The sequence below is a fragment of the Bos mutus genome, unplaced genomic scaffold (genome assembly GCF_027580195.1).
Source record: "Bos mutus isolate GX-2022 unplaced genomic scaffold, NWIPB_WYAK_1.1 CTG242, whole genome shotgun sequence".
Taxonomy (NCBI): Eukaryota; Metazoa; Chordata; class Mammalia; order Artiodactyla; family Bovidae; genus Bos; species Bos mutus.
The window spans coordinates 42,886-70,713 of NW_027219748.1; the positions used below are offsets into that span (position 1 = coordinate 42,886).

General features: G+C 42.6%; 1 protein-coding gene across 1 annotated transcript in view; it reads left to right on the forward strand.

Annotated features, from left to right (window-relative positions):
• LOC102283914 (ATP-binding cassette sub-family C member 4-like) overlaps positions 1 to 27,828 on the forward strand; it is a gene marked incomplete at its 5' end in the record, with an annotated part of 162,023 nt that overhangs the window by 39,222 nt on the left and 94,973 nt on the right. Inside the window, 8 exon segments of the mRNA XM_070366897.1 lie at positions 713 to 904; positions 10,722 to 10,816; positions 11,040 to 11,126; positions 18,003 to 18,099; positions 21,175 to 21,345; positions 22,617 to 22,757; positions 23,555 to 23,592; positions 23,978 to 24,072. Of these exon segments, the coding sequence (XP_070222998.1) occupies positions 713 to 904; positions 10,722 to 10,816; positions 11,040 to 11,126; positions 18,003 to 18,099; positions 21,175 to 21,345; positions 22,617 to 22,757; positions 23,555 to 23,592; positions 23,978 to 24,072 (916 nt within the window).

Below are 27,828 nucleotides of genomic sequence, written 5' to 3' on the forward strand. Positions count from 1 at the left end.
CTACTGTTCAGAGGCAAACAGGTTCCAGGGAGAGACAGACACACAGGCAGTTTATCTCAGCCCAGTGTGGTGAGCGCTCTGATGGTGTAGACACAGATACGTCACTTCAGTGTGTCACAAGAGATTTGAAAGATGTGTACTTGCACTTAGTGTCCTGTGTTGTGAAACAACGAAATACAGAAACCTAAATGTGAATGTGTACATGACAGGGTGATGATTTCCTCTATGATGGACTTTTGCTCTTTAGACACAACTCATTTCAGAATTCTTTTAAGTAATCATCTTTGGATATATTCTTCACACATAGCTATTTAAGGATAAGTGTTTGTCAAGTGAAGGATACCTGAATGCAGGAACAACTGCACTAAACATCAGATACATGAAATGCACATCTTGCTGGGCTGCTCTGCTAGTGAAGGATGTTAAACATTCTTAGTTTTTGCTGAGTGTAGTGCTTCATTTGGGTGCTCCTCTTGGGCAGAGGAGATTGTTATAGTATTTTATTAATATTCCTTATCAACCATTCATTTGCATTGACCACTTCTGTTATTTTCATTTGTTTTTGTCCAAACTTCCAGGGCTGTACTTTATCCTGTTCTAAATGCAAGTGTTCTATTGTGTATCAAGCACCATCCTGGGGTCAGCTGTGCTATGGGATGTGTTTCATCCTGAGTGCTGCCTGTTCATGTGTGTGTGTTGCCATCTGTTTCAGTCGTCACTGTTACGTGCTGTGCTGGGGGAGCTGCCCCCGAGCCAGGGGCAGGTCAGCGTGCACGGGAGGATCGCATATGTTTCTCAGCAGCCCTGGGTGTTCTCAGGAACTGTGAGGAGTAACATTTTATTTGGAAAGAAATATGAAAAAGACCGATATGAAGAAGTAATAAAGGCTTGTGCTTTGGGACAGGTGAGTAAGGACTTTTGAGTAGCATGTACTAGAATTTCAAATGACAGACTTGGTTTAAACTATCAGTAAAGTTTGTTGAAAGTTCTTTTTTTAAAAAAAGTTTGAAAGATCTTTCAGTGTTGTTTAATATTTACACCGGTCTTCTTAGTGAGTATGCAGGCAAATATGCTAATCCTTCAATCCTAATGTCATAAGGACGCTCACAGAATGCTTTGTTGAGGAGGGGGTTGTTTCACTTTGTGAAGTTTCATTTACTTTTAACTTATTTTCGTAGTGGAGAATTACAAAAATTTCTAAAATTAGAGTGCACAGTGTAATGAACCCTCATGTGCCCACTCCCCACCTTCAAGCAGGAGCAGCTGGTTGATGCAGTCTTGCTGCATCTCCACCCCTGCCCTCTGCCAGCCCCACCCCCACCCCAGGTTATTCTGGAGCAGATCCTAGACCTCAGATTTGTTCATCTGTAAAGCATTCAGCTCAGCTGGTAAAGAGTCTGCCTGCAAAGTGGGAGACCTGGGTTTGATCCCTGGATTGGGACGATCTCCTGGAGATGGGAACGGCTACCCACTGCAGTATTCTAGCCTGGAGAATTCCATGGACTCTGTAGTTCATGGGGTTGTGAAGAATCGGACATGACAGAGTGACTTTCACTTATACTTTCAAAGCTTCCCTGGTGGCTCAGAGGATAAAGACCCTGCCTGCAGTTCAGGAGATGTGGGTTCAATTTCTGGGCTCGGAAGATCTCCTGGAGAAGGGAATGATTACCCACTCCAATATTCTTGCCTGGTGGGCTACAGTCCATTGGGTTGCAAAGAGTAAGACACCACTGAGCGACTAACACACTAATATTTTACTAGTTTTTCTCTAAGAGATAGGAGAGCCTTTGGAAAAACATATTATTTCATCTGAAATATAACCCCAATTCTTCAATATTATCAGCCTTCTAGTTTACATATTGCTAATCATCTCACTGAGAAGTCTCCTTTACCATTGGTTTGAATCAGACTCCACATGAGGTCTGCCCCCTGCACTTGGTTGGTACCTCCTCAGTCCCTTTCAGTCTCTAGATTTTTCTCTGCACTTGGTTATGACTGGTATTTTTATTTAAAGAAAAGAGAATGCTTTAACATTTCTTCTTAATACTGCATTGTTTCACTGGGGGAGAGATTGTTTTCAGAAAAGACTGTGTTTCACAGAAAATGGCAAGGTGAAACTCTGAAATTTAGATGAAATCAGTGAATGAATGGTGAAAATGAAATTACCTGATAAGACAATATAATCTGGCAAAAAAGAAAGAAAAATGTAAATACTGATAAATACTGTGTTACTCTCTTAGGTTATAAAAATTGAAATGATAGCATTAAAGGGCTTCTCCTCCTCAGGGCCTGTTCAGTGCAGTGTGTTCTTTTGTACTGTAGAAAAAGATTGGGACAGTCTTTCAAAGGCACGGTGTTGAAGGCTCCAAACTCACTTTGTGAAGCAATAGTAATTGTGCCTGAACAATGACTTGAACGTCATAGATTGTATCAGATGAGCATCATTTTGTGATTATGTGAACAAAACAGAATTGCCTGTTTAATGCTCTTGTTTCTTTCCCCTGGGTTGTTGTTAATGTGAGATCTTCTTTTGTGGAAATGATATTGTTACTGAATCCACTCTTTTCATACAGTGGACTCAGTAACAATATCATGAAGCACAAGCTGGAATCAAGATTACTGGGAGAAATATCAATAACCTCAGATATGTGGATGACACCACCCTTATGGCAGAAAGTGAAGAGGAACTGAAGAGCCTCCTGATGAAGGTGAAAGAGGAGAGTGAAAAGGCTGGCTTAAAATCCAACATTCAAAAAACTAAGATCATGGCATCCAATCCCAACACTTAATGGCAAATAGATGGGGAAACAATGGAAACAGTGACAGACTTTATTTTCTTGGGCTCAAAAATCACTGAAGATGGTGACTGAAACCATGAAATTAAAAATGCTTGCTCCTTGGAAGAAAAGCTATGATGCACCTAGACAGTGTATTAAAAAGCAGAGACATTACTTTGCTGACAAAGGTCTGTCTAGTAAAGCCTATGGTTTTTCCGGTAGTCATGCATGGATGTGAGAGTTGGACCATGAAGAAAGCAGAGTGCCAAGGAACTGATGCTTTTGAACTATGGTGTTGGAGAAGACTCTTGAGAGTCCCTTGAACTGCAAGGAGATCCAACCAGTTCTAAAGGAAAGCAGTCCTGAATATTCATTGGAAGGACTGATGCTGAAGCTGAAGCTCCAATACTGTGGCCATCTGATGCAAAGAACTGACTCATTGGAAAAGATCCTGATACTGGGAGAGATTGAAGGCAAGAGGAGAAGATAATAATTGAAGATGAGATGGTTGGATGGCATCACTGACTTGATGGACATGAGTTTGAGCAAGCTCTGGGAGTTGGTGATGGACAGCGAAGCCTGGCATGCTGTAGTCCATGGGGTCTCAAAGAGTTGGAACGACTGAGTGACTGAACTGAACTGAGTCCAAGCTCAGTCTGCTCACTGCACCATAGGCCAATAAGCCTGAGATGAGGTGTTGAGACAAAGAAGGGAGTTTATTCAGGAAGCCACTGACAGAGAAGATCAGTTCAGTCACTCAGTTGTGTCTGACTCTTTGACAAAACATGGTCCACTGGAGATGGCAATGGCAAGCCACTTCAGTATTCTTGCCTTGAGAACCTCATGAACAGTATGAGAAGGCAAAAAGATAAGACACTGAAAGATGAACTCCCCAGGTCAGTAGGTACCCAGTATGCTACTGGAGATCAGTGGAGAAATAACTCCAGAAAGAATGAAGAGACGGAACCAAAGCAAAAACAACACCCAGTTGTGAATGTGACTGGTGATGGAAGTAAAGTCCAATGCTGTAAAGAACCATATTGCATAGGAACCTGGAATATTAGGTCCATGAATCAAGACATGTTGAAAGGGGTCAAACAGGAGATGATAAGGGTGAACATTGATGTTGTAGGAATCAGTGAACTAAAATGGAGTGGAACAGGCGAATTTAACTCAGATGACCATTATATCTACTATTGTGGGCAAGAATCCTTTAGAAGAAATGGAGTAGCCATCATAGTCAACAAAAGAGTCCAAAATGCAGTACTTGGATGCAATCTCAAAAACAACAGAATGATCTCTGTTCGTTTCCAAGGCAAACCATTCAATATCACGGTAATCCAAGTCTATGTCCTGACCAGTAATGCTGAAGAAGCTGAAGTTAAATGGTTCTGTGAAGACCTACAAGATCTTCTAGAACTAACATCCAAAAAGATGTCCTTCTCATTAAAGGGGACTGGAATGCAAAAGTAGGAAGTCAAGAGACACCTGGAATAACAAGCAAATTTAGCCTTGGAATACGGAATGAAGCAGGGCAAAGGCTAACAGAGTTTTGCCAAGAGAATGCACTGGTCATAGCAAACACCCTCTTCCAACAACACAAGAGAAGACTCTACACATGGACATCACCAGATGGTCAACACCAAAATCAGATTGATTATGTTCTTTGCAGCCAAAGATGGAGAAGCTCTATACAGTCAGCAAAAACAAGACTGGGAGCTGACTGTGGCTCAGATTATGAACACTTTATTGCCAAATTAAGACTTAAATTGAAGAAAGTAGGGAAAACCACTAGACCATTCAGGTATGACATAAATCAAATCCCTTATGATTATAGAGTGGAAGTGACAAATAGATTCAAGGGATTAGATCTGATAGAGTGCCTGAAGAACTATGGACAAAGGTTTGTGACATTGTACAGGAGGCAGTGAACAAGACCATCCCAAGAAAAAGAAATGCAAAAAGGCAAAATGATTCTCTGAGGAGGCCTTACAAATAGCTGAGATGTCAGGTTAGCACCTCAAAATAGCCATCTCATCAGGGGCAGGATGTCACGTTCTTCTGTGAATCAGAGATGGTTGGACATGAGGAAACAAAGTAAAAAGATCATTTAATTCTTGTGAATATCTTATAAAGCAGCAAGCATCATGTGGGAGATAAGTTAGTTTCACTTCCTTATAAACCTTCACAGGTGGGCAGGGTCAGGCTATCTTCTTGAGGCAGGCCATTATGCATTCCTGCAGTAACAAAAGCAGCAAGATAAGGATTAAAGTCACAGAGGCAGATCCAGTATGAATTCAAAATTAACCCTTCCTGGTTACAGTATCAAGGTAGCACTAATGAGCTGGATTGTTATTAAATGGTGTTTATAATGTGATAATCCAGTGGTTAAAACTCCATGCTCCCAATGCAAGGTGCATAGGTTTGATCTTTGGTCAAAAGCTAAGATTCTACATGCCACAGTTCAGTTCAGTTCGGTTGCTCAGTTGTGTCCTACTCTTTGCAACCCCATGAATCGCAGCATTCTAGGCCTCCCTATCCATAACCAACTCCCGGAGTTCACTCAAACTCATGTCCATCGAGTCAGTGATGCCATCCAGCCATCTCATCCTCTGTTGTCCCCATCTCCTCCTGCCCGCAATCCCTCCCAGCATCAGAGTCTTTTCCAATGAGTCAACTCTTCGCATGAGGTGGCCAAAGTACTGGAGTTTCAGCTTTAGCATCATTCCTTCCAAAGAAATCCCAGGGCTGATCTCCTTTAGAATGGACTGGTTGGATCCCCTTGCAGTCCAAATGAGTCTCAAGAAGAGTCTTCTCCAACACCACAGTTCAAAAGCATCAATTCTTTGGCGCTCAGCCTTCTTCACAGTCCAACTCTCACATCCATACATGACCACAGGAAAAACCATAGCCTTGACGAGATGGACCTTTGTTGGCAAAGTAATGTCTCTGCTTTTGAATATGATATCTAGGTTGGTCATAACTTTCCTTCCAAGGAGTAGTGTCTTTTAATTTCATGGCTGCAGTCACCATCTGCAATGATTTTGGAGCCCAAGAAAATAAAGTCTGACAATGTTTCCACTGTTTCCCCATCTATTTCCCATGAAGTGATGGGACCGGATGCCATGATCTTCATTTTCTGAATGTTGAGCTTTAAGCCAATCTTTTCACTCTCCTCCTTCACTTTCATCAAGAGGCTTTTTAGTTCCTCTTCACTTTCTGCCATAAGGGTGGTGTCATCTGCATATCTGAGGTTACTGATGTTTCTCCCGGCAATCTTGATTCCAGCTTGTGTTTCTTCCAGTCCAGCATTTCTCATGATGTACTCTGCATATAAGTTAAATAAGCAGGGTGACAATATACAACCTTGATGTACTCCTTTTCCTATTTGGAACCAGTCTGTTGTTCCATGTCCAGTTCTAACTGTTGCTTCCTGACCTGCATACAAATTTCTCAAGAGGCATGTCAGATGGTCTGGTATTCCCATCTCTCTCAGAATTTTCCACAGTTTATTGTGATCCTCACAGTCAAAGGCTTTGGCATAGTCAATAAAGCAGAAATCGATGTTTTTCTGGACCTCTCTTGCTTTTTCCATGATCCAGCAGATGTTGGCATTTTGATCTCTGGTTCCTCTGCCTTTTCTAAAATAAGCTTGAACACCAGGAATTTCATGGTTCACGTATTGCTGAAGCCTGGCTTAGAGAATTTTGAGCATTACTTTACTAGCATGTGAGATGAGTGCAATTGTGCAGTAGTTTGAGCATTCTTTGGCATTGCCCTTCTTTGGGATTGGAATGAAAACTGATCTTTTCCAGTCCTCTGGCCACTGCTGAGTTCTCCAAATTTGCTGGCATATTGAGTGCAGCACTTTCACAGCATCATCTTTTAGGATTTGAAATAGCTCAACTGGAATTCCATCACCTCCACTAGCTTTGTTCGTAGTCATGCTTTCTAAGGCCCGTTTGACTTCACATTCCAGGATGTCTGGCTCTAGGTCAGTGAACACACCATCGTGATTATCTGGGTCATGAAGAACATGCCACAAGGTGCAACCAAAAATTTAAAAACAATTTAAGAGCAAATATATGGACTTTCCTGGTGGCTCAGATGGTAAAGGATCTGCCTGCAATGTGGGAGACCCGGGTTCAATCCCTGGGTCCAAAAGGTCCCTGGAGAAGGGAATGGAACCCACTCCAGTATTTTTGCCTGGAGAATTCCATGGACAGAGAAGCCTGGCATGCTATAGTCCATTGGGGTCAGCAGAGTTGGACACATCTGAGCGACTAATGCTATACTACAAATACTGTGCAAGAAAGGAAGCAAAGGTAAACAGTGAGAACAGCAGCTCCCATTCAGAGTCTACATGTAAATCATTTTCTCTCTCTCACACATGTATGTATACACACATAAGAAGGTATGTAAGTTATTCTTTATGAGTGTCCTTGATGTTAAATTCCTCATTTTTTGTTGGTAAAGCTGAAGCTTGGGGGATGAAACAGCTGTCCTTAACATTTGGAGCTCAAGTTCAGATCTGTTTCTGCACAACTCTAGGCTCCATGCTTGTCCTTGGTGCTATGCTGGCTTGAGGAAGTTTAAAAAGAACTTTTCAAAAAGCAGGTGATGGATGAAGGTGGAAGGTGGGATGCGGAATAAACAGATCTCAGGCATTTTCTTTACCTTAATCATGTCCAGCTCCTGATGCCCACATCAGACCCCAAAGACCCAGGCCAGGTGTGAGTGTTTCTCTCATGACCTTGCCTTTTTGGTGAAGCTCAGCCCTGTCTTTCTCTCCCACATTTGAGCATCTCTGGAGAAGAGCAGCTGTGGGACAGTGGCTACCATTCAGCGTTTTCCTCAGGGGCGGTCGTTCTCCCTGGGGGGCGATGCTCTGCTGCAGCCACGTGGCATGACTGGACCAGTACCGAGGACAGTGTTCTGAGGCTTCCCTCACCCTGGACCATCCATGCAGCAGATTCTGTGAGAAGGGGCCCTGCAAGACTGGGCTGCACAGCGATTCTTCTGTATGTGATGAGACAAATATTTACAAAGATGGACTGCTCTCCTGTTTGCATGGTCAGGACAGAGAGTTGGGGCTCCTGGTGCCCATTCTTTCCTTGGCAGGAAGGTGGCCTAGGGCAGAGGAGTAGTGAGAGGGGAGTCCCAGACCCGGCTGTGTCACTCCTGCTCTCACTGTGAACACGTCCTGTTATCTGCCTGAGGTTTCCACAGCAAAATGAGGACACTGATTCAGCGGTTTTCCAAGAGGTTTTGTTGCTGCTCTTAAATGTCTCTATGACTGGTTAGCAATTAGCAAGGGGTTAGCAAGGTCTTTGCAGCACTTGGAAACCATTTAATGAGTTATGAGAGCCTCTGCTTATCTCCTTTTGGAATCCATGTGTCGGTGGATGGACATGAGATGGTCACAGATAGTAGAGGTGTCTAGAGTTATTTTGGGCTTCCTTGGTGGCTCAGTGGTAATCTGCTTGCAATGCAGGATCCCTGGGTAGGGAAGATCCCCTGAAGGAGGGCATGGAGACCTCCTCTAGTACTCTTGCCTGGAGAATTCCATGGACAGAGGAGCCTGGCGGCTTACAGTCCATGTGATCACACAGAGTCAGACATAGAAGCGACTAAGCCGCAGTAGCAGCAGCAGGGTTATCTTGGCCTGAAGATACAGAGACTGCATGTGTAGTAGAAAAGGTTTGACCGTTAGAGAAAAATGGTCCCGGATAGTAACTCCAAGTGTTTGTCTCAGTTTCTCCTCTTATTACATGGTAGAGGGGTGGGACTACCCTAAAGGCTACAGGCCACGCCTGTGAAATGCAAACAAGTCAGGGTTTCAGTTAATGGTAGCAACTCTTACTAACACAGCCTTTTTCTCTTTATTCATCCATACTTAAATGCATATAAATATTATAAAGATTTCTCCTTACAGTTCTCTCTGTGCTCACATCTGCCTAATCTTGGAGGAAAAAAATAATTAAAAACAAAATGTTTTGTATTACATATGTTAATAACTGATGTATTAAACTAGATCTAATTGAAGTAAACCTTTAAGCTTATTGGGCTGAAAACTTTTCTGTAATAAAATAGGGAGATATGAAGTAATCATATTGGGAATATCAATTGAGGCTGATGAGATAACTCCAAAGTCCAGGAGTCAGCAGGCTCAGGGACTGAGTCTCAGTTTCTCTGTTTACTAGGAGTGTGGTCAGTCACCAATAACAAGTTATCAATTCCTGTCCTTTTTCCATTTATGAGGGTTTTCCTACACTTTAGATTCTCACAGCATCCTTGAGTTTAGTGACTCTTGTTTCTGAAGCACATTCTGTAGAAGAGGAAAGTGAGACTTAGGAGATCAAAGGATTTTTTGTATCATGGAGACCCCGGAGTGCCATTTGCTTCCTCCCCAAATTTGCTAAAGTAAAGACAGAGAAATGAGTGCTGCTTGTCTATGCCAGGATCTGTCCAGTGATAAGTACAGGCAGTCTAAAATTTCTAATATAATAACTGTGTAACTTAAACTTGATTGTTATCTTGTGGTTTTTGGGATGTTCTTGTCATCATTTTTTATTTCCCCAGGTACTCTGGGGAAAATAAACAGATTTGTCTATTTATTTCTTAAATAGTATTCAGATAAATCTTATCATAGATTCCCTGATTCTCAAATCAAAGCCTCCCACTCTGGTGGGAGCATCATCTATCCCGTAGATTATTCCAGTAGCCTCCTCACTTGTATCCACCCTCACCCATTCCCCCTTACTGCCTGTTTTCCACAAAGCATAGAAGTGATTCTTTAAAAAACCTCAGACCAGGTCAGTCCTCCCTTCTCCCCCTTCCCCTGTTACTGGGAGTGCCCCCAGGCTCCTCCTGCTCTGTCTCTGCCCTAGCTCCCCTCATTCTTACTCAGCTCTGCTCTCCTGGCCTACTTGCTTGTCCTGAACACCTTGGGCATCCCCCTGTGGCCCCTGCACTCGCCCATCCCTCTGTGGGGAGCAGCCTCTCCAGGTCTGCCTGAGTCCCTCCTCCTCCCCAGATCTGCTCACACCCTCTCTGAGCAGAGCCCTCACACTCCAGTGTGGACTCTCTTCCCTCCTTCACTCTCCATCCCCCTGAGCCGGCTTCCTTTTCCTTCTAGTCCTCAGTACTTGCACTCAGGTTAATTTCTTATATCATCCATCTCCCACCATGGAAAGAAACTCTGGGACTTTGTTTCTTTGTGGCTGAATTCATCGTGCCCTGAATAATGTCTGGTGTATATGTCGATCTTCAATAAATAAATATGATAATAGTCAAATGCATAAATGCTGCAAAAAACTACAGAATTAAAAAGAGAAAACAAAGAGCTTTTTTGGTGGTGTTGTTCAAGGTTATAGTTTAGTCACTATGAAACATTCCCATTGCTCTTCATCAAATACTTGTATGAAGAACTGATGCTAAAGGATTAGGAGGATGGGAATTCCCTGGTGGTTCAGTGTTTAGGGCTCCATGCTTTCATGGCTGAGATCGTGGGTTCAATGCCTAGTCAGAGAACTAAGATCCCACAAGTTACATGGTTTGGCTTAAAAAAAAAAAATTAGGATAAGAGGAAAGTGAAAATCACTCATTCCTGTGTGACTCTTTGCGACCCCATGGACTATGCAGTCCATGGGATTCTCCAGGCCAGAATACTGGAGTGGGTAGCCTTTCCCTTCTCCAGGGGACCTTCCCAACCCAGGGATTGAACCCAGGTCTCCTGCATTGGAGGTGTATTCTTTACCAGCTGAGCCACAAGGGAAGCCCAAGAATACTGGAGTGGGTAGCCTATCCCTTCTCCAGCAGATCTTACTGACCCAGGAATTGAACTGGGGTCTCCTGATTGCAGGTGGATTCTTTACCAACTGAGCTATGAGAGGAGAATACATTTTAAATCTTATTCTCTTTCCCTTTTCTTTCTCCACATAGGATTTATGGCTTCTGGAAGATGGAGATCAAACTTTGATAGGAGACAGAGGAACCCGGCTGAGTGAAGGACAGAAAGCCCGGGTCAGCCTCGCCAGGTAAATGGGCTTTCAGTTGCCATCCTGCCCCTCATCCTCCATGGCTCCTAGTGGACATGAGCATGCAGAACCCTCTCACCAGGTGGGCCTTGGTGAAGCAGGGTCTTGGTTCTTTCTATGGACCCTTGGAATGAACATGGAGTTATTGGACATCATCATGATTCAGAGATGAGCCCCAGGCAGTGTGAAGTGTGTTCTCCTGACATCTGTCTATGTTTTCTAGAGCCATGTATCAGGATGCAGACATCTACCTCCTGGATGATCCATTCAGTGCAGTGGATGCAGGAGTCAGCAGACACTTGTTCGAACAGTGAGTTTGCTCCTGTGTTTCTATCATCTCTACTTTCCAGGAACCCTGTAGAGATCAGGGAAGAGAGCTCAGGAAAGCCTTTGTGCTTCAGGAGACTCAGCTCATTCTGCCCTGGTGTCCCTCTCCTCGTCTCTTCCTTCCACAGAAGATCCATTATAGAGAAATCTTGTATCTTCATGAAGTCAAGAAAGGACAATACAGCAGGTGCTTCCATTCTGTGGAGACCAGTGGGGTCCGTGCTTTAGGGAGCGAGGGATAGATGGCAGATTTCCCCCTGCAAATGGCAGTTGATGGATCCAGACCTGAGGAATAAGAAAGATGATTTACGGTTTTTAAGTCAGAGATCAGGTCTTGGTAACCTGGTACTTGACTGGCAGTTCTTTTCCTTCATCATTTTTTTTTCTTTTCTTTCTTTCTTTATTTAAATTGAAGGATAATTGCTTTACAGTATTTTGTGGTTTTCTGTTATACATCAACAAGAATCAGCCATAGTTACATCCATGTTTCCTCCTGCCCAACCTCCCTCCCGTCTCCCACTCCATCATTCTTTGTCACAGAACCCCTGTTTCAGTTCCTTGAGTCATAAAACAAATTCCCATTGGCTATCCATTTACATTTGGTAATATAAGTTTCCATGCTACTCTCCATACACCTCACCCTCTCCCTCCTTCCCTCAGCCCTGCGTCGTTAGGTCATTTCTGTATGTGTGTTTCTCCATTGCTGCCCTGAACTTAAATTCATCAGTACCATGCTTTTAGATTCCATATATATGTGTTAGTATACAATATTTATATTTCTCTTTCTGACTTACTTCACTCTGTATAATAGGCTCTAGGTTTGTCCATCTAATTAGAACTGACTCGAATGCATTCCTTTTTATGGCTGAGTAGTATACCATTGTATATATGTACCATAGCTTCTTTATCTGTTAATCTGTTAATCCTCCCTCATTTTTTTAAGACATGTGAGAAGCAAAGTTTTCAGTACTGATTGGAAAGACCCTTGTTTTATGCTTATTATTCTGTATGTTTGAAAATACTTAGTAAAGTCTAGAATTTAAGAATGATTTATTCTACATCAGAGTCTGTTCTCTAAGTCTGTAAATCTGTTTCTGTTTTGTAGATAGTGTCATTTTTGCAATATTTTATATTCCACATATAAGTGATATCATATGGTATTTGTCTTTCCCTTTCTGACTTACTTCACTTAGTATGATAATCTCCAGGTCCACTCACGTTTCTGAAAATGGCATTCTTTTTTGCTTTCTTTATCCATTCACCTGTCAGTTGACATTTAGGTTGTTCCCATGTCTTCGGTGTTGTGAATAGTGCTTCTACTGAGCATAGGGGTGCATGTGTCTTTTTGTGGTTTTATCTGGATATATGCCTAGGAGTGAGATTGCTAGATTATAGGGTAATTCTATTTTTAATTTTTAAGGAACCTCCAAACTGTTTTCCATATTGCCTCTACCAACTTACATTCCCACTAACAGTTTCAGTTCATTTCAGTCGCTCAGTTGTGCCTGACTTGGAGACCCCACGGACTGCAGCACGCCAGGCCTCCCTGTCCATCGTCAGCTCCTGTACAGTGTAGGAAGGTTCTATTTTCTTTATATCCTTTCTAGCCATTGTTATTTTAATGATGGCCATTCTGACTGGTGTGAAGTCGTACCTCACTGTAGTTTTGATTTGCATTTCTCTAATAATTCACAACGTTAAACACCTTTTCATGTGCCTACTGGCCATCTATATCTATATCTATCTATCTATCTATCTATATATCCTTTGGAGAAATGTCTATTTAGTTCTGCTAATTTTTCAGCTGGGTTGTTTGTGTTTGTTATTGAATTGTATAAAGTATTTGTATATTTTGCAGATTACCCCCTTGTCAGTTTCATCATTTGGAAATATTTTCTCCCATTCTGTATGTTGTCTTTTTGTTTTCTGATGGTTTTCTTTGCTGTGCAAAAGCTTGTACATTTGATTAGGTCCCATTTGTTTATTTTGTTTTTATTTCTATTGTCTTGGGAGACTGACCTAAGAAAACATACATATTATTTATGTCAGAGAATATTTTACCTGTGTTCTCTTCTAGAAGTTTTATGGTGTCATGTTTTAAGTTTAAGTCGTTAAGTCATTTTAAGTTTATATTTGTGGGTGGTGAGAGGGTGTGTTCTAACTTCACTGATTTACAAGCCTGTGTCTCTGCCCTTATGTCTTAGTCTCTTCTTCATCTAAGCTCACCAGTCAGATTAAATTAGGCCCAGAATGATTAAGGATAACAGTTACTCCTTTAAAGTCCCTGTCATGAAATTCTAAGGTACTAATGGCTAAGATGTCAGCAACTGAATTTTAAGGACATGACTGATTGTAAATCAGGTCCAGAATAAAAAGAGTAGAAACTTAGCAGAGTCAGCTGATGTGTGATGAGCTCTGACCTCTGACCTCTGGACACGAGGAGCTGGGATTCCACATCTACTAAGCAGAGGTTGTTAAACTTTGATGGAACCTGCCCATATGAAAAACATGCTTAGTGCTGGCATGAGTTGTGGAGATAAATTTTGGTGATGGCTGCAGAACAATGTGAATGTACTTAATGCCACTCAACTGTATGCTTAAAATGGCAGAAATGGTAAATTTCATGTTAGGTATATTTTACTACAGGGCTTCCCTGTTGACTCAGTGATAAACAATCCACCTGCCAAGCAGGAGATGGAGATTGGATCCCTGGGTTGGGAAGATCCCCTGGTGAAGGAAATGGCAGCCCACTCAAGTATTCTTGCTTGGAGAATCCCATGAACAGAGGAGTTGGGTGGGCTACAATCCATGGGGTTGCAAAGAGTCAGATATAACTTAGGGGCTGAAAAACATCAACAACATATTTTACCACAATTAAAAAAAAAGACTGCATAGTAGAATCAATCTTTCAGAATCCGAGGTAGCAGAGGAGCTGACAAATGGCATGGCCTCCAGTTCTCTAATCTGTCCCCCTTTCCCATGCTGTTTTGATCCTGGATGGATTTTCCCTTAGAGAAGTGCCTTGTGACTTGTGATGAGTTCAGTGACTGGGGCTAGTGCTGTGACAGGGATTCCCACCCCACCCTCCTGGCATCATGAGTAGCTTAGGCTCCCTCTTCCCAGGACCCTGACCTGAACCTACAAATGTCTGCCACCCCATCTTATGTGAGGCTGCACAAGTTCTCCATCATTTCCTGAACAGTTTCTGCTGGCCATCGCATCTGTGTCACGGGGAGGGGAGAGGGAGGCATTCTGATTGCTGAGAATGGTGTGCTGATCACAGTAGTCCTCCCAAGTTCTTATTCGAACACAGGAAGTATTTGTAAAGTTTTCTTAAACATTTTGGGTTTAATGACTTGAAATGTACACTTGATGGAAGCAAGCTTGTTTAGATTGTTGCTTGCTAATCACAGCCCATTCTCTAGGGAAACTTAAAGCAGAGAGCATGAAGGCAGTTTATAAAGTCACTCAGCAGCAAGGGGAGAATGTTCTCTAGTTAGAAAGTTGGATGGAATAATATGCTATGAGTGATGGTGGGCATGTCAAAGCTTAGTAATGGGGTTATTGTTCAGTCACTCAGTTGTGTCCTACTCTTTGTGACCCCATGGACTGTAGCACACCAGGGAGTATTTTGTATTAGTAATGGGGATTCTTTTATATTACAAGTGAATGAATCGCACTCTACTTGCTGTTAACAGTTTCCTTCAGTTGTGAATATACATCCAAGTTTGTTAAGGTTCTGTGAATTTACATCTATATATTGCAGACATTGTGTGGGTTCTATCACATACAGAAGGTTAGCGGCCTTACAGGAACTGATGCAGTGTTACCTGTGTCTAACTTGGATTTTAACATGTGTCAGCCCCATATCACCAAACCCCTGCATCCTGTGTTATCAGGTCTTCGGGTCTGTTCTGATCAGACTCCCACACTGCTGTCTACACAGCTCACCCTCCTGTTCCAGCCCTTCAGAGACCCCCTGCCAACCATGTTCAGTATGCAGCTCCAGGTCCTCAAACAGAGAACAGGCTTCTTTGCCGTCTGCTCCCATCAGCCTTTCCAGCTGTGCTGGCTTTGTGGTGGCCCTTTCTCACCCCTCCCTGGAGAAGGGAATGGCTACCCACTCCAGTATTCTTGCCTGGAGAACCCCATGGATAAAGGAGCCTGGCAGGCTACAGTCCATGGTCACAGAGTCAGACATGACTCAGCAACTGACACTTTCATTTTCACTTTTTTCTCACCCCTGTCTGTCTGTATATTCTGGTCCCTCTGTCCCCAAGCTAGGGAACAGTGTGTCAGGGCAAAGAAAAAGGTGAAAAATGGGCCCTGCCATTCCCCCTGCTCCTCCAGTGGGTACCTGTGCCCCCTGTCTTCCCACAGCCCACAGAGGGCTGCACTTGACCATTTATGAATACCCTCCCAAGCCCCATAAGCTGTGAATGCAGGGAGGTGCCTCAGCCTGGCTTGTTCTGTCCCAGGACCCCTGCACCTGCTGTGTCTTCTTCCAGGGATGTTTCCCCAGAGAGTCTCAGGGCTCCCGTGTCTCCCTATTTAAGACAGCAGCCCCCTTTCTTTTTCTTCACAGCACATGTCATGCCTGAAAGGGCATTTTCTATACTCATTCTTATGTTCACGTTATATGGTATATAATTTTGTCTCCTGTCTTGACCAGCGTGTGTATCCTTGGCATGTAGGACAGTGCCTGGCTCACAAACCTCTGCTGACTGGATGAATGAAGGTGGGGACTCTGTCTTTTTTGTTTTATTTGGTACACATCCCTGTACCATTGGATGTGTCCACTCTTAACAGAGCCCATTATAGAATTATACATGGTATTATAATTCCTGGTGTACTTCCAAACTGGTGTACATCCATACTTCTAGACTTCCCTGGTGGCTCAGACAGTAAAGTGTCTGCCTACAATGTGGGAGACCCAGGTTCAGTCCCTGGGTTGGGAAGATCCCCTGGAGAAGGAAATGGCAACCCACTCCAGTACTCTTGCCTGGAAAGTCCCATGGATAGAGGATCCTTGTAGGCTAGAGTCCATGGGGTCACAAAGAGTCGGACATGACTGAGGGACTTCACTTTCATATGGTTATTTTAAGATTAATCCAGTCCTTACATAGTAATAACAATTAAACAACTGACTGTTGAATCAGTCATTTTTATGGCATGACTTGGAAATCTTTACTCTAAAAACTTGGAAAGTAGAGTGGTTTGGAGAAGTAGCATTATATTTAATTAATTAATTTTTTTTTATTTATTTGACTGCATCAGGTCCTAGTTGCAGCACACAGGGTCATCTTGCTTCATGTGGGATCCTCTGTTGGTGACACACAGCCTCTTTAGCTGTGATGCACAGGCTCAGGCACTCTGAGGCATGTGGGATCTTAGTTCCCCTACCAGGCTGCCAGAGATATCTAACCTGTGTCCCCTGCATTTTCACGTGGATTCCCAATTACTGGAAGTATCACCTGGGAAGTCCCCTAAAAAGCGTCTGAAGTTTAGTCACTTGTCTGATGTCATCAGGCTCGTGAGAGAGACTGAGCTGCAGTCTGCTGCCTCCAGACTCTTCATCTGACTCACTCACAAGCTGAGCTCTGGGCCAGGTCCCTGAGATTTGCTCTACGAGGGGCTCGGGCTCCCTGCATAGCTGCCTGGAGCCCAGCCCGTGGTCACTGGGGTCCTGGTCCCACCCACTCTCTTCCTTGAGGGGCTGTAGACCCTCTGGGGTGAAACTGGGGCTGAGTCCCTAGGATCTGCCTTTAAAATGTAGGAGCAGTCTGAGGGGTACTATGAGAAAAACACACACACACACACACACACACACACACACACTGAGGTTTTAATTCTGAGGAGGTCTTGGCTAAGAAAATTGTGTGTCCTTTGAGCCTTGGGTGATTTTTCCCTCTGATTGGGACTATTTGGACTCTCATCTTTCATTTTCACATTCAGAAAGTTTTCAGTGCAAGTAAAAAAAAAAAATTACTTCCTAGATGGGACTGTCACCACTTCCTGGGGGTCTGCATTTAGAATGTAGCAGCAGTTTTTTTATTGTAGAAAAGAAATTAACACTGCTGTTGGATGATTCCTGCTGTGATTTGGATTCCGTTCTGTCATTTTCATGTTTGGAAGGTGTTCAGTCCTAGTGAAAAAAGACTTGCTTCCTGGATGGGACTGGGAATGTTGTAGAGACTGATGGATGCCACGCTGGCATTAATTTTCTGTCTAGTACTATTTTGGAAGAAGTATCTGAAAAATGCACTCTGGCAAAAGTTACCAAGAATCTATTTTTTTTGTTGCAATATGTACATCATTAATCATGAATAATCACCTAGAAAGCTGCCTAAGATAAATGTACACATTTTTATATGACATAGATTCCTCTTTTCCATTCCTGCTGCTGCTGCTGCTGCTAAGTCGCTTCAGTCGTGTCCGATTCTGTGTGACCCCATAGACGGAAGCCCACCAGGCTCCCCATCCCTGGGATTCTGCATAGAGATAAAAGTGTTTTAGTTCAGTCAAGTTTTGGAATTTCAGTATTAGTTGTTTTTCTTTATGAAACATGTAAATGGGTTAAGCTGAGTTTTAGGCAAAAAAGCCTTAGCTGTTAGTGCCTTCTTCACGGGATTGCTTTATAGAATTTTTTAGCATAACTATTCTTTAAAGTTTGCAGCTGATGACTGTGAGGACCTACTCAGATTTATTGATTTATGTTTATTCAATTTGTATTATTGATTTGGTATTTAAACTATAGATCTTTGCTGTGTTGCCTTTGTCTCATGTTTACAAAATATGTTTCCAATTTGGAGCAGTCCCATTAATGTGCTTTTGTATACTGTACATTTTACGTTTGTAGGTGTATTTATCAAGCCTTGAGGGAGAAGATCACAATCTTAGTGACGCATCAGTGGCAGTACCTAAAAGCTGCAAGTTGGATTCTGATATTGAAAGGTGTAAGTAATTTCTAGACGCCTGTGGAACTTGCTAGCACTCAGGTGTGCTGAAAGCCAGGCCTCTCAGCAGGTCGCTCTCCTTGGGTTCATGGTAAACACCTTCTTCTCCCTCAGTTTTACAGCTTCTTCTTCTCAAGGTTTGTGTTCATGCCTTTGACAATGAATCCAAAGACCTGTAGAAATGTCACTACTATACTCTGAGCCACATAAACCCTAAAGTGTATAAAAGTGCTACCACAGGGTTACTGAGTCATCACTGTTCTTGTGAAATTTGTTAAGGATAATGATGCTATTTTATACAGAACTTTTTGTTTTCCCCTTCCAGGATTTAAGTCAAAGTATATTATTTGGAAATTAGAGATATTAAGACCTGTTTGTAACCATGTGATTGTCATACACAGTTTGCTAAAGAGCGTCTTCCATTAACACCAGAAGCGAGGTTGGGTATCTGAGCACCCGGGTCAGAGACGCACACTCTGCTGGTTTCCCCAGGTGCTGGTCTCACTGTCTCTTTCCATGCCTGATACGTGTGGGAGCCTGTGCAGCAGGATGATAAAGCTCTGCTTTATGGGGCTCCTGTTCTTATGGGGACAAATGTGACAGAGAGGGGTGGAGCTGACATCCTGGCTGCCTGCTTAAAGAGCTGGTGCCTCATGTGGCCTGAGTGACATGAAGGTGGGGGCCATGCAATCACCTGGGGTAGGCGGGTCTGAGGCAGGGGGTCCTAAGGAAGGAGCTGACCTGGCAGGTTGGAGGAACAACAGGAAGACCAGTGTGTCTGGGGAGAGTGAGCAGGGGGATGTGGAGGGAGCTGGTCTCTGAGCACTGGGCAGTGGGTGGAAGTGGGATGGAAGTCTTGGATAGTCCAGAGCAGAGGAGTGATATGGTCTGATGTGGGATTTGAAAGATTCCTTATTATTCATCTGGTCCTTTCACAGAAGGGAGAGGATGGCTGTCCTCTCGAAATTGTCAGTACTTACTTGCAGAGTACAGTAGCAACCTTTGTACCCAACAGTCGTTTCCTTGTGCATCTTAGAGTTGTGAAGTGGAAAGTGATAATTTCATTTAAAAGGTGCATGAATTTTGCCTCCCAAGTGAAATAACACAATGTATCCTGAATAATTTTCCAGTTCTGCAGTGTCAGATGGTACCCAAAGTCTTCATTGAGTTTCTCCCAGGGGCCACCTGAGGGGATAGGGTGAGAGGGGTCCAGCGAGGGTCCTGGGTCTTCACCACCCGACTTGTCTTAACCAGAGCTGGTCTCATTTTATGAGTTTTTCATTTTAGGATTTTTTATAATATTTTGTTTGCTACTGACTAAATCAACTGAGTCTTGTTGCATGGGGTGAGAAAATTGTGAAAATATCTGCATATTATTTTATATGACTTTATAAGGGAGGGAAACTGTGCAAGGATGTGTCACATGTGTTCAAAGAAAATGATTAGATTGGTTGTAGCTTAAACACAGGCCTGATTTGGGGAAGCCTCATTGGCTGCTTGTGGTTGGTTGTTTCTAAGTTTTTTTCTTGGGTCTGGGTGCACTGATTGTGGCTTAGATTTTGGTTTGCTGGCTGCCAAGGCATTCAGTTCAGTCGCTCAGTCATGTCCGACTCTGTGACCCCATGAATCGCAGCACGCCAGGCCTCCCTGTCCATCACGAACTCCCAGAGTTCACTCAGACTCACATCCATCAAGTCAGTGATGCCATCCAGTCATCTCATCCTCTGTCGTCCCCTTCTCCTCTTGCCCCCAATCCCTCCCAGCATCAGAGTCTTTTCCAATGAGTCAACTCTTCGCATGAGGTGGCCAAAGTACTGGAGTTTCAGCTTTAGCATCATTCCTTCCAAAGAAATCCCAGGGCTGATCTCCTTCAGAATGGACTGATTGGATGTCCTTGCAGTCCAAAGGACTCTCAAGAGTCTTCTCCAACACCACAGTTCAAAAGCATCAATTCTTCAGTGCTCAGCCTTCTTTAGAGTCCAACTCTCACATCCATACATGACCACAGGAAAAACCATAGCCTTGACTAGACCTTTGTTGGCAATGTAATGTCTCTGCTTTTCAACATACTATCTAGGTTGGTCATAACTTTTCTTCCAAGGAGTAAGCGTCTTTTAATTTCATGGCTGCAATCACCATCTGCAGTGATTTTGAAGCCCCCAAAAAAATAAAGTCTGACACTGTTTCCACTGTTTCCCCATCTATTTCCCATGAAGTGATGGGACCAGATGCCATGATCTTCATTTTCTGAATGTTGAGCTTTAAGCCAACTTTTTCATTCTCCACTTTCACTTTCATCAAGAGGCTTTTTAGTTCCTCTTCACTTTCTGCCATAAGGGTGGTGTCATCTGCATATCTGAGGTTATTGATATTTCTCCTGGCAATCTTAATTCCAGCTTGTGCTTCTTCCACATTAGCGCCACCCCAATCTCATGGCCTCCTTGTTTAGTTGCCTCAACAGGTGGAATATTGAATTTTCAGCTGGGAACTTCCTGCATTTGTGGGGAAGCTATAAAATACTGTGAGGATGCAGCTCCTGGGTTCTCTGTCCAGGACTGGTTCCTACATGTCCTGTCCCAGCTGAGTGCATGAAACTATGAAAATGACAGTGGTCAGTGAAGTTTTGATGAATGACTGTTACCTATGTAGTTGTGTCAGTATTTTTCTCTCCTGGAATATCCTCCCCAATTAATTTTTAAAAATTCTGCTTCTCATATGAGGTGTCTCTCAGTTCTCATGTTGTCTAAAAAGACTGTGCTGATCCTCCCACCAACCTCTGTAGTTCTTGCTTCCCTAAGTGCCCATGGTAGTTATGTCAGTGGCCTCCATTCTTAACACATAATCACACATTTATTTCATATCCCTCAGAACCTGACACAGGGTTTAGCAGAGAATAACATGTTCCGTTCTGTGTAGAGTTGAACTGCATTAGATTTGTCAACCACAATGTCAGACCCAAGGATCATTTTCTTAGGAAGATCATAATTTATGACCAGTTAACTTTAGTTGATTAGTGTTCAGATTATATTACTATTATCTAATGCAAATGTATTCCTTTCAAATTCTTTATTTTAGGGCAAAATAGTACAACATGGGACTTACATTGGGCTCCTGAAATCTGGGGTAGATTTTGATTTCCTTTTAAAGAGGAATGAGGAAGATCTGGAATCTCCAGATCTGGAATCTTCTACCCTGAAGAATCAGTCCAGACCCTTGATGAGAGGTGCTGCTCCAGAGCTCCAAGATGTGAGTTTCTCATCCTGCAACATGCTGCTGTATGTCTGCTCTTGGTAGACTCGTGGAGCTTCAGTCTGTTCCACTGGTGACATCTTCATTTGTCCTAAAGTAGATCCTAAGAGTCCAAGGCCCTGTTCCATGGAACTGGTAGAGTTAAAAGAGCATGAAGGGAGAAAACCTGCTTGTGGGTCTCCTTTGGGTGTAGGATGGAGGATCTTATGAAGATCAGTAGTGGGTTCACTGCTATGACTTCTGGGTGTATGTGACTCACAATGATATGTGAACTCTTTCATTTACCATAGTTACATCCTACTCACTGTGGTGGCCCCCAGCTTCCCTTATGCATCCAGAGGCTTTAAATCAGCTACTTTTCCTATATGTTGAAATGTTGTGGCACTGCAGGTGACTGATAGTAGTATTTTGCCTCATCATCAGATGATTTATGATGGGTCAGAGGTAGCATGTGCAAAGAACCCGACAAACAGCAGACTTTGGAGTTAGTTCCCATCTTCCTTTCTTATCCTTTAAGACTGAGAACCATGTCTAATCCACCTTGAATCCCAGTGAGAGAGCTGAGGACATCCTGGGCTCCTGTGACTCTATAATGCATTCTAAGTCCTTCAGACAGAAATGTGGTAATGCACTAGATCTCCCTTAAAAACATACATAGATTTCCTCAGTATCCAAACTCTGGATGATTCTGATAAGCATTTGGGTTAATTCCTCAGTTTCTAAACTCAGGAATCACTCTCTGAAATTTAGGAATCAAATAGATTCAGATTATATGCTTGTCTCTTACTATCCAAACCCATTTTACTCAAATTCACTCTGTGACCTCAGTTTACTGAATTTAGCTAGTATTTTGAACCACAAGTATGCTGTATGTTTCATGTTTCTATGATTGAATGACACAAATTATCTAGAAGGATACATAAGCTTCATATCATTGTGTGTATTATTTTGGAACAAGCTTCTGCTGAGAGTCATGACTGACTTTAAGCAAAGCCACCCAATAGTGAATAACCTTGTACAAATGATACTTTTTTATTTCTAACAGATTCTTAGGAGTGGGATGGCTGGGTCCAAAGATAAATGCACACATGGTTTGGCCAGATATTCCCACACTCCTCTCCATAGGAGATGGACCATCTTGCACTTCTACTAGTGTATGAGATGTGTCTGTCTCCCCACAGCTATGCTGTAGAGGGCTTTGTTGAACTTTTCACATTTGGGGATTCCTTATTTAAAATTTTGTCTCTCACTGCCATTTTCCCTCCCAGACTGAGAATATAGAGGTCACATTTCCTCTAGAGGACCGTTTGGAAGGAAAAGTTGGTATTAAGACCTACAATGATTACTTCACAGCTGGTGCTCAATGGTTTATCATCATTTTCCTTATTCTAGTGAACATTGCAGCTCAGGTAAATAAGGACATTTATTTTGGTGTGTGCCCTTAGCTTGGTATTTACATATTTATACTGTATTTATGTTATCATTATTTTAATATGTATATGAAGATATTTATCTCAAAGAACTGGCTCATGCAGTTGTGGGATCTAGCTGGGTGAATGTGAAATCAGAAAGGCAGGCCTGAAGGCTGGAACTTCAAGCAGAAGCTGACCCTGCTGTCTTGAGGCAGAATTTCTTCTTCTTCCAAGAGGCCTCAGGTTTTGCTCTTAGGGTCTTTGACTGACTGGATGAGGCCACCGCAGTGTTGAGTGTGATCTCCTCTACTGAAGTTCTGATGATGGATGTGAGCCACATTCACAAAATACCTTCACGGTGACATCTAGACGAGTATTTGGTTGAATCATTGGACACTGGCCTGCCCAAGCTGACACAGACAGCTGACCATCACAGTACCTGTCAAATGTTTTTTTCTTGGAAAAATCCCCACATTTGCACTATGATTACTGCATTTTGCAGTTCACTTGTGTTTTCTTTGAGATACGTTATCTGCGGGGAGCAAAATAAGTGAAGGTTATCGGTATTATGTACATGATAGAGAACTTCCAGGGAAAAAATAATATCTTTTAAAGAGTTTAAAATGTAAGATGCCCTCCCCTGACCTGTAGCCATCTGAGGTGTGGGGCTTGGCACAGGCCTGGGCTGAAAGGACCATCTCTGTTTTCTGGAGCCTTTTCATCCCCCATCCTATTGAGCGGGGTGTGAGGCTCAGTGATGTCAGTGTGTGAGTAACTGTTGTTTCCTGCTCAAGGTTGCCTACGCCCTGCAGGATTGGTGGCTTGCATACTGGTGAGTGATTCCTGATCTGACCCAAAGTGCTGTGAAATCTGCATGAAACCTCACTTTCCCACAGTCAGGGGGAGAAGGGAGGGGCTTGTTCAGCCTCCTCTTCTGACCCTCACATAGTTTCCCTGAAGAAAAAGTAAAGTTCCTGCTGGTGGAGAGTGACGCTCCCGTTGTCTCTCCCCAAGTCTGACCCTCAGCAGCTTCCTCATAGATGATTTTGAGAACTGAAGGTTGTGATTCAAATTGAATCTTTATAAGGTAGATGGACACAGAGCCCTGTGAACTGGGAGCCATTTTTCAAGCATAAAATACATTTCTCAAATTGAGTTTTTTTTTTTTGAATACATTCTGTCTGAAGCATAATATTTTTTTCTTCCCTGTTCCACAGGGCGAATTTACAAAGTGCCCTGTATTTTGGGTTATATGGAAAAGGAGAGACAATTGTGATGCTTGATCTGAACTGGTATTTAGGAGCCTATTCAGGTAAAGTTGAATTCTCCGGTCTATTATATGAGAGTGTGAGGTGCTTACAAGGAGCCTGTGTGAGCATCTAGGGCTTCCAGGCATAATTCGGTAATGTCTCAACAGATTTAAGAGTTTGATTTGCATTTACTCTGTGAATTAACTAGAACAATTATCTTTAAAATCTAGAAGAAAGAAGTTGGATGGAGATTCTTGATTTATTGTGCACTGGATTTTGGTAGTTAAACCAGGATTGCACATTCAGAAAATCAGCCACTGTAAATACATGGTATTGTCTATTCTAATAGGTTGCTTTAGCTAAATCTTATGTCGTTATATCGATGGGCAATGGTATTAGAAACAGATCCCTGCTCTGTGGTTCAGATTGTTCCAATTCTGTCTGAATAAGCTCTGGCTTTTATGGATCTTGCAGGTATGCAAAGTCCCCTTCACCACACTGCTCATCTCTTGGGCATCACTAATTACTTGAGAAGCTAAGCAGGGGGAATCCAGCATCTGGGGATAGATTCCTTCTCTTTCTTACCTTGAGTTCACAGTGTTATATTATCTCCAGCAGTGTGATTAATTTAACATGTGACTAATATTAACATGACTCACTGTATTCACAAGAGTTTAGAATATATATAATATTACATAGTGTTTAAAGGATGTCTTCGTTTAAAATTTTAAATATCTTTTTATCCATTCATTTGTTGATGGACATTTAGATTGCTACCATGTCCTGGCTATTATAAATATTTGCTACTATGAACACTGGGGCATAATAATAAATAATAATAATATCAATTAATTTTTAAATTATAAATAAAAAATAATAAAATAATTTTATATTGGATTATAAATGATTGGGCTTCACTGGTTGCTCAGATAGTAAAGAATCTGCCTACAATGCAGGAAACCTGGGTTCGATCCCTGGAGAAGGGAATGGCATCCAACTCCAGTATTCTTGCCTGTGATATCCCATGGTACCCGGGTCCAGCCCCAGTTGGATCCAGGGATTCCCTCAGGAGAATGGCATCGGTGAAAGAGGATAGATAAAAGGGGAGAGAAAGAGGCTTGATCTAACTGGTTTATGCAGAAAGCCAATAAAGTTCATGACACCAAACTTTCTCTGACCACGGAGGCCACAGGCACCCTCTCGAATAGCTGAAGGTGCCCCACCTTAGGCACCTTCTCTAGTGGGTCTTAGAAGCCCGGGCAGTTAAGTGGTCTCAGAGAGCCCCCACACTCCAATTAGTCATCCTGAAAGAAAAACAGAGAAGAAAAGGAGAGAGAAGGAAACAAGAACAACATGGGGAGACCAAGCCTGATGAGCAAGGCCTGTAGCTTTATTTTCAAAAGGAGTTTCTATACCCTCAGTTGTATATAGAGGATAATAGGGAATGCAGAGTCATGCAAAGTCAGCAGTCTTTGACCCTCATTGAGACCAGGCTTTCTTTTCTGCAAACTTATCGTATGCAAATACTTTAGGTGATTTACATCATCTTCTGGCCAGGAGGCCTATTAACATTTTATGACTCTTTGTTCTGATAAAGGTTAGTTAACCAGAAAACTTATTTTCTCTAAAAGTAATTTTTCTAAAGTTTGGCGCCACTCTCTGAAAGCACTAGATAAAGTTGCATTCCTGTAAGACAAAGGTGCAGTGGGCTGTAGCAAGGAAAGAGTTTACTACCTCAAAGGTCTAAAGTTGTTAACACCAAGGCCACTACTTATTTTTTCTATGTACCAACTATATTAATTAATATACTCCCAGGGACACAGTGGGTAAGGGATATGGAAACTTGGCAGCAAGCATTAGCTCAACAATGAAATCTTCTACTAGTTCTATTCTAATAATTTCTAACTCCTTGAGAGGCTCTATACTATTTGAATATCTTAAGCTTCCCATGCCTCTTGCAGTTGGGAGGCAGTAAACAATCATATGGGTAGCTGTAGGAGTCCGGATAAACCTGTCAGGCAAGTTAAGAGAGCCATCTGAGGGGTTTGGATTGAAACACTCCTATTATGCCCAAGAGGCTTATTAACTAGGACTTTAAGTTGACTTCCTTCAGAGAAAGGTGGTCAGGGATAGCCCCCCGTTAATATCAGAGGAGTTGGTGAAAGTCATAAAATAGTAAAACAGACAGATTCTGGTTTTGGGGTAGATGCTCAAGCAGATCCAGGGGGCCCCTCGAGTCCTGACTCGCCTTGGCCATCAGGGCTCTCCCGCATGACCTTGTCATGGGTGGGAACTCCTGTGCTGGCTCCCAGCACCATGGACTGAAGAGCCTGATGAGCTATGGTCCATAGGGTTGCAAAGAGTTGAACATGACTGAAGTGACTTAGCATGTACACGTAGATGATTAACAATGTTGTGATAGTTTCAGATGGACAGCAAAGACACTCAGCCATACATATATGTGTATTCATTCTCCTCCAAATCCCTTCCCCACCCCCTGTCCAGGCTATCACATAACCGAGCAGAGTTCCCTGTGTTATACAGTAGGTTCTTATTGCTTACCCACTTTAAATATAGAAAAGTGTGCATGTTGATCCCAAACTCCCTAACTACCTCTTCCCCTTCTTCTTCCCCCTGACAACCATAATTTCATTCTCTAAGTCTGTCAGTATGTTTCTGTTACATAAATACATTCATTTGTATAATTTCTTTTTACGTTCCACCTATGAGGGATGTTTTACAATATTTCTCCTTCTCTGACTTACTTCATTCAGCCTGAAAATCTCTAGGCCCAACCATGTTGTGGCAAATGGCATTATTTCATTCTTTTTTTTATTTTATTTTATTTTTAAACTTTACAATATTGTATTAGTTTTGCAAAATATCGAAATGAATCCACCACAGGTATACCCAGCGTTCCCCCCATCCTGAACCCTCCTCCGCCCTCCCTCCCCCTACCCTCCCTTTGGGTGGTCCCAGTGCACCAGCCCCAAGCATCCAGTACCGTGCATTGAACCTGGACTGGCGACTCGTAGGTACCATTTCATGCCAGTCAAAATGGCTGTGATCCAAAAGTCTACAAGCAATAAATGCTGGAGAGGGTGTGGAGAAAAGGGAACTCTCTTACACTGTTGGTGGGAATGCAAACTAGTACAGCCACTATGGAGAACAGTGTGGAGATTCCTTAAAAAACTGGAAATAGAACTGCCTTATGATCCAGCAATCCCACTGCTGGACATACACACTGAGGAAACCAGAAGGGAAAGAGACACGTGTACCCCAGTGTTCATCACAGCACTGTTTATAATAGCCAGGACATGGAAGCAACCTAGATGCCCATCAGCAGATGAATGGATAAGAAAGCAGTGGTACATATACACAATGGAGTATTACTCAGCCATTAAAAAGAATACATTTGAATCAGTTCTAATGAGATGGATGAAACTGGAACCTATTATACTGAGTGAAATAAGCCAGAAAGAAAAACACCAATACAGTATACTAATGCATATATATGGAATTTAGAAAGATGGTAACAATAACGCTGTGTACGAGACAGCAAAAGAGACAGTGATGTATAGATCAGTCTTATGGACTCTGTGGGAGAGGGAGGGGGGTGAGATTTGGGAGAATAGCATTGAAACATGTATTTCATTCTTTTTTAATGGCCGTGTAATAGTCCATTGTATGTATGTACCACCTCTTCTTTGTCCATTCCTTTCGATGGTTATTTAGGTTGCTTTCACATGTTAGCTGTTGTAAACAGTGCTGCAATGAGCATTGGGGTGCATATATCCTGGTATGTATCCTTTTGGACT